This window comes from Macrobrachium nipponense, chromosome 13, assembly GCF_015104395.2.
Source record: "Macrobrachium nipponense isolate FS-2020 chromosome 13, ASM1510439v2, whole genome shotgun sequence".
Taxonomy (NCBI): Eukaryota; Metazoa; Arthropoda; class Malacostraca; order Decapoda; family Palaemonidae; genus Macrobrachium; species Macrobrachium nipponense.
The window spans coordinates 10986228-10993727 of record NC_087206.1 but is presented as its reverse complement, the minus strand read 5'-3'; the positions used below and the strand labels follow the sequence as shown (position 1 = coordinate 10993727).

The 7500-nt window shown below is 35.2% G+C and overlaps 1 protein-coding gene and 1 long non-coding RNA gene across 7 annotated transcripts in view; one reads left to right on the top strand and one right to left on the bottom strand.

Annotated features, from left to right (window-relative positions):
- LOC135225640 (uncharacterized) overlaps positions 1-5056 on the top strand; it is a 265065-nt gene extending 260009 nt beyond the window's left edge. For 4 of the 6 annotated variants that reach the window (XM_064264965.1, XM_064264967.1, XM_064264964.1 and 1 more), the window contains exons 10-13: positions 718-798; positions 1412-1567; positions 3382-3618; positions 4751-5055. In XM_064264965.1, coding sequence (XP_064121035.1) covers positions 718-798; positions 1412-1567; positions 3382-3618; positions 4751-4869 — 593 coding nt within the window. In that variant the 3' untranslated portion in view covers positions 4870-5055. Of the gene's footprint in view, positions 1-717; positions 799-1411; positions 1568-3381; positions 3619-4750 lie in introns of all 6 variants that reach the window. The other 2 variants (XM_064264961.1, XM_064264962.1) reach the window with 1 other exon arrangement.
- LOC135225641 (uncharacterized) overlaps positions 1-7500 on the bottom strand; it is a 463389-nt gene that overhangs the window by 390693 nt on the left and 65196 nt on the right. The gene's annotated exons all lie outside the window — the stretch shown is intronic.

The following is a 7500-nucleotide window of genomic DNA, read 5'->3' as shown; positions in this document are numbered from 1 at the left end:
CAGATATATTTATACTAATATCAAAAGGTAAATGTCTTATAAAATAGGCCTCTTCTTTATTCTATGTGCTTCTATTTATAAGTTCATTTCGAGATACCATACGAAAACAATACTTTGCTTTTAGACTGATATAATAATGTATACACTTTGTATCGTGTGTATGTGTGCGTAAATAAACATAAGACTGGGTGTATTGTACGTACATTATAGTGCTTGCGTTTTTGGCGACTTTTCCTTAATATATATGTTGTAAAATGTGCCCAGCATTATAGAAGAGAACACAATATTTTTTACTACTGTATGAAGCAATATGGTTCCCTTCCGCTTAACGCTTCATAAATATTCACGAAGACGGGAAGAATAAGTAGGAATATAATACACGAATGCGATAAATGTCGTGAGCAAAGATCATTAGCGTAACACTCACGTAATCATGACAGACACGAACCACCCTTCGTGACTTTATGAAATTATTAAGTCTCCAACCACAGGTTCAATTCACTAATGTGAGTATATATATATATATATATATATATATATATATATATATATATATATATATATATATATATATATATATATATATATATTATTACCTATTAGATTATGATAACATGTGTCCCATTAGCCAATAGACGACATTAACGTGAAATAACTTGAGATATGAATTTTTTATGGTTTTAATAACTCAATGACTTTTTCTCCTTCTTTTCCTAGGTAATCGGGCCATCCGGGCACAAGATGCATGTCGACCTTTGTATTTCAATGACACGAAGGCTCCACACATCACTCTTACCAGTAATTATTAATGTTTTTCAATATATTAATCTTCCTTTGCTCTCTCTATCTCTCTCACACTCTCTCTGTTTATAAATATATTTTTATATACACATATGTATATGTATATATATAAATATATATGGCTGCATATATACACAGTTATATACATACGCATATGTATATAAATGTGTGTGTATACAGCCTGTCTGGGGAAATAACTTGCTGTTAAATTGTAAAACACGAAGAATACGCTTACGTTGAAAAGAAATGCAAATGCTTTTTTTTTTTATGCTACGTTTCCTAAAATAATCTACAAGTTCCATCATCCTTGTATTGAGTTTATAATCATTATATCATTTTGAAAACTGCAACACAGGAGTACGCGGCTGGTTATATAAACTGCCCATTAATTTAAAATATAACTCATATAAACAATTTATCACAAAAATATACAGGTCCACTTAAAAGTTGAATTTGCTTTAAAAAAATTTAGTTCACTGGACGCCATCATTACTTTCGAAGCTAAACCTCATCGAAGCCCTCATGGCGAAATATCACACACACACAAAGACTCCACCTTCGCAGGAATACTTAGGGTTCCAAAAAGGTCATGACCATCCCTTGATTACAGGTGGAGCACCCAGCAGGCGACAGTGTCCCTTCGTGGGCGTGTGGGTGGCAGGAGAAGGAGACTGCAGGAGGGACGTGACTCACCTGAGAGCAGGGTGCGTCTCCCTCTACAACCTACACTTTGTCCACGCCTGTCCGGCAGAAACTACCAAGCATGGTGGGTATTCTATAGGTCTCTAACCCCCGTTTTCTTTCTGTTTATTGTATTCTGATAAATAAGAGTAATACTCAGTTATTTTAGAGCAATACTCAGTTATTTTAGAGCAATCAGACATCAACCGCAAGGTTATTAGGGCCCTGTTATGCGGACTTTGGAGTAGTGTAATATTTATGGTCTGAAATCTGATTGGCTGAATGAATGCTTCAGAGGTAGTCTCTAACCCCGTTTTCTTTATTGTATTCTGGCAAATAAGAGTAATACCCAGTTATTTTAAGAGCTATCAGACATCAACCGATGTTTATTATGGCCCTGTTATGCGGACTTGAAAGTAGTGCATATTTATGGTCTGAAATCTGATTGACTGAATGAATGCTTCAGAGGTAGTCTCTAACCCCGTTTTTCTTCTGTTTATTGTATGCTGATAAATAAGAGTAATACCCAGTTATCTTAAGAGCTACCAGACATCAACTGCAAGTTTAATAGGGCCCTCTTATGCGGACTTTAAAGTAGTGTAATATTTATGGTCTGAAATCTGATTGGCTGTATCAGACGTAGCCAGGCCCGACTTCTCTCCACTTATTCTATTTTGATAAGTAAGAAGAGTACCCAGTTAGCTGGCAGTTGATAGATGAACGACGTCTTGTTGTGTGGGCTAGAAAGTAGTTTATATTTATGGCTTTGATGATTGGCTGAATGAATGCTTCAGAGGTTATCAGTCTTGTTTATTTCCATGTAATCTCTCTTGATGAATATGGTAGCTATCCACTCATATCAGCTGCAAGTTTAAGAAGGCCTGTGAAGAGGATAGAAAATTATTGCACAATTTTAACCTTAAACCTGATTGGCTGAACGAATGCTCCCGGGTTTATCAGTCTTGTACTATTTCCATTTATTCTATTTTGATGAAAGAGATGAGTATCCAATTGACTGGCAGTTGCCAGACATCAACTGCAGGTTTTTGAGTCTTCTACACCAGGCATACTGAAAAGTTGTGCATATTTATTGCATGGAATCTGTGTGGCTGATATTCAGTTTTTCAATCCTGTTTTCATTCTACTTATCTGATCTTGATGAATAAGATAAATACCCAATTAACTTGTATTTTGCAGACATCAACCCAATATTTATGAGGTCTTGTCATGCAGACTGATAAGTAGTTTATATCAATGGCCTGAAATCTGAATGAAAGCTTCGGAGCTTTTCAGTCTTGTTAATTTCCACTTATCCTATCTTGATGAATGAGATGTGTATGCAATGCATTGCCATTTGCCAGGAACAACTTCAAATAAATGGAGGTCTCTTACAACTTGTGGACTGAAAAGTAATGTGCATTCATTGCCAGAAATCCGATTGGCTGAGTGGATGCTTCGGAGGAATATTCCTTTTAACTTTCTATTTCCTCTATGATTAATGAGATGAGTATCCAATGACTTCTCAGTTGCCATTGTTGTTTTGAGATTAAGCTGGCCTTATGCCAGAACGGGCTCTTGCTCCTAGAGCAGCCCGTAAAGTTGCCAGAAAGATAAGTATCCAATGACTTGTCAGTTGTTGTTTTGAGACTAAGCTGGCCTTATGCCAGCACGGGCTCTTGCTCCTAGAGCAGCCCGTAAAGTTGCCAGAAAAAATCTCAGGAGTTGAAGGTCATTCACAACATGCGGACGGAAAAGTACCGCATACATATGTCAGTTGCCAGAAACAATCTCAGGAGTTGAAGGTCATTTACTGCATGCGGACGGAAACGTACCGTATACATATGGCCGTGAAATCTGACTGGCTGAATGACTCTCTCTTCTTCTTCTTCCGCCCCACAGCTTTCGTGTGTCACGGCCACTGGGCCGAGGCCGGTTCTATATTCGTCGTGGCTTCGCCGGACGACCGGCCCTCGCATCGCCTTTGCCTTATCGCCACGTCTATCACAAACAAGGACAAACAGATGAATCACCCGAGTAACAACACACAGATGTTACAAGTGACAGCGCACGCGCACTCGTGTCAGCGTCACCACGTGCCGCCCACGACCACACTCAGCCTCAATCTCACGGCCCAAGGTGAGTTAGTGGCCGGAATTGGGTCACTGGTATTGGAGGTCAAATTCTGTTTGGAAAATGAAATGAAGTAGTTCTTTCTGCCATTCTGTATGCTGGAGTGTTAATGAAAGTTTATACCCTTTAGGAAGCAAATTAACTTTCTTCAATGTTTTCAAATTATTTTGAAAGTTCAAACTCAAATTACTCAAATTATGAATAAGTTATAATTCTAGAATTTCAGACCACATCATCCTTAGTGGATTTAGATCTTTACATGACCACAAAACATAAACATTAAATTAACTTTCTTCAAAGTTTTCAATCTTATTTTGACAGTTCAAATTCAGATTACTCAAATTACAAAGAGGTTATAATTATAAAATTCTAGACTACATCATCTTTAGTCAATTTAGATTTTAACATGACCGCACAACATAAACATTGTAAATTTTATAATTATATACTTGACAATGACCTACAAACTTCAAAAACAATTCCCTAGGACTCAATATTCTCCCCCCAAAATCAAGAGTATAATCCTTTAATAATTTCCCTAAGACTCGATTCCCTCCCCCCGCCCCCACAGAAATGAAGATTTCATTCCCTGACGGCTTTCGCTAAGATTCAGTATCTCCCCCTAAAATCAAGAGTATAATCCTTGAATAATTTCCGTAAGCCCGATCTCACCCCCCCCCCACCCCCCTCCCCAGGAATGTAAGATTTCATTCCCTGACTGGCTTTCCCTAGAATTCGTATCTCCCCCCAAAATCAAAAGCATATTCCCTAATTACTCTCCCGAAGACTCCCCCCTGATATAAAATCCCTCTTAAAAATCGAAGTACTTTCCCTAAGCTTCTACTTTCCCTAATTAAGAATTACTCTCCCAAAGACTCGATATATTTCCTCTTAAAAATCGAAAGTACTTTCCCTAAGACTCTACTTTCTAATTAAGATTACTTTCCCTAAGACTCTACTTTCTTTTCAAGAGTACTTTCACACCTAAGTAACCTCCCTGAGACTTGATATACTCCCTGTCAAAATCAAGAGTACTTCCCCAAAGACCCTACTTTCTAATTGAGAGTACTCTCCCCCTAAGACCCTACTTTCTAATCAAGAGTACTTTCCCCCCTTAAGACCGTGCTTTCTCCCGCAGGCGAGTGCTCCGTAGCAGGCATCAGCAACGGCAAGGAACGACTGAGCCCTCCAGTTTTGATGACATTACTATTTTTAGTCTCTAGTGTTAACGCGTATGAATGGGAGATCTGCAGATGAAGAATGCGACCCTGGAAGACCCTCTGAGGCTGCTGGAAGTCTGGACTCCAGCGCCCACTCCTACATTAAGCTTTAAGTTTCATCCAAATTAGCCGTTTCGTGAAGTCCACAACTATAAACATTTGCATTTGATATGGATCTGTTTATATGTATAACCCTTAAGAATATATATATATATATATATATATATATATATATATGTATTATGTATGTATGTATGTATGTATGTATATATATATATATATATATATATATATATATATATATACAGGTATATATGTATGTGTATATATATTATAATATATAGACATTTGTGTGTGTACTGATGAACAAGTGCGAGTGTTTGCATGTGTATGTTGATATTAATCATACATATTGCATTGTGATATATATTCTTTTAAATGTTTTTATGACCTTGATACAATTAGAATATATTTTGATAAAGCTATAGAGCACATTTATATAAATCTAAAAAAGAAAGTGTTGAATAGATATTATAAAAGTATATAATATCTCTTAGAGAAAGCCATAAGCGAAGTCATTTGTTTAAGATTGAATATTTGTTAAGACTCCAAAAATTCCTATTATAATTATTATCATTATTATTCTTATGATTATTAATTTTTATCATCATCATCACTGTCTCAGAGAATGGTTGGTAGAATGGATATGCTATTTGTACAATTATGTTCCTCGTCAAGACAAAAACAAAAGAAAAAGGCTGCACTTGGCATGACGGAGATAATTTTATACCGAATATTTGTTAAGATAAGTCGATGGTTATGGTAGTGTCATCATCAATATTTTTGTAATGTTATTCTGTATCTCTTATAGCCTGTATGTATAATATAAATAAAAAAAGAAGGATCTTTATATTGAATAAAAGGTGACGGATGAGAAAAAGGGTGATTTTGGTAGGGGACAAATGAGAATAAAACTTTCAATTTTACGATAGTCTTATACTTCTGTATCAGCAAAATTTGACTTGATATCTGTAAATTAAAATAAAAAACGCTTGTGTTGTGTAACAGTTGCTAATTGTATATATTGTATCATACACAGTTATAATGTTAAGGTATACAGCATATTCACCACATTTGTTATATTTACGCAGGTAATCAAATTTTGATTTCGACACTTGATAATATAATAGAATTAAGGCACATCTATTAAAAAACAAAAAAAAGCATGCGAACTAATGGGTTTGTTGAGTTGTTGTGAATGTATCAATCTTTCGTGATTTCGCACAAAATTGACCGTTTTTTGGAAAAACCAAAAAAAAAAAGCGTTGATGTTGTCATGGGAACGCAAGATGGTTTCCATGGACAGAAATATATATATAAAAAATATATATAGACATATATCCATAAATACGAATTCAAATGGTAGAAAATGACAGTTCTAAACACTGCAGGTTTTTAACCCGCCAATCCGATTCATGGGAATGAAATCTATAATTTATTGTTTATTATCAGTGATATTTATTGGTGTCATACCCTTTTGTTTCTACAATTTAAAAAAAAAAAACACAAGCATTCACTGAATCAGATGTTTTTTGAAGAGGGGGTTAGTGGCGTTTGGAGGCAAAACACGAACGCCGATAAAATAAATTCTAAAGGGTGATTATCAACTTTTTTTTTTCGTTAAATAAAACTCAACTCTTACGTAAAAAAAGATGCTTAGGAATGGCGAGGGTGAAATTGATGGGCTTTCATGTTGATAAATTTTAAGAGAGAGAGAAAGGCACTAGTTGAATCTAGCAGACAGGGGCATTGTCGGAGGGCGAAAAAAACAAAAATGCCCCTTGCCAATATGATAAACACATTAATTATATGAGAGGTAATTTAAATCTTTGTGATAAATTGTTATATAGAGCTCCGAGGTCAACTGGGGTTGCGTTGTTGTCTATTGGATGATCTATATTATACTACATCTTCAAATTCATTTCGAAGCGTGACTTATGGAGAATATACGGATAAACTACTACTGCTAACTAACATACATACATACATATATATATATATATATATTATATATAATATATATATATATATATATATAAATATACACATATATATGTGTGTGTATCCCTTAAAGACTTGTTTTCAAAAGTTAGTAACTGACTTGTCCAGCAAAATGCATTAACTACAAAAAATGCATGTCTGAACAATCTGATGGTCAACTTATATCTCTAATGTAATAGAGAATACACTAAATCAGACTACGTGATCAGTGCTAAATAAAGAAGAAATAATGAATGAGAGATAAGACAGTGAATTTGAAAAGTATCTAACTACGTCAGACAATCCCCTGCCTCATGTGCGAGAGGGGATGTCTTCAGTCAATATGGTACAGTATCATTATTGAAAATCTTTTATGGACGAATTGTAAACAAGAAATGAAAATCTTCTCTAAAATGACTGACTCATATCTGCACCAAAGACGTAGTAACCTGTCAAACTACAGACTACAAAACTGATTATGAATGAAAAAAAGACTCGACTAAGACTGTGACTTACCTTAATAGAAAAAAAGATGTGACGTTTGTTTACATCTGAAGCGAAATCTTTAAGAGTAGATTATTTCTGAATGACGCATTAAAACCCCACAATGAAATCCACACATTGAATA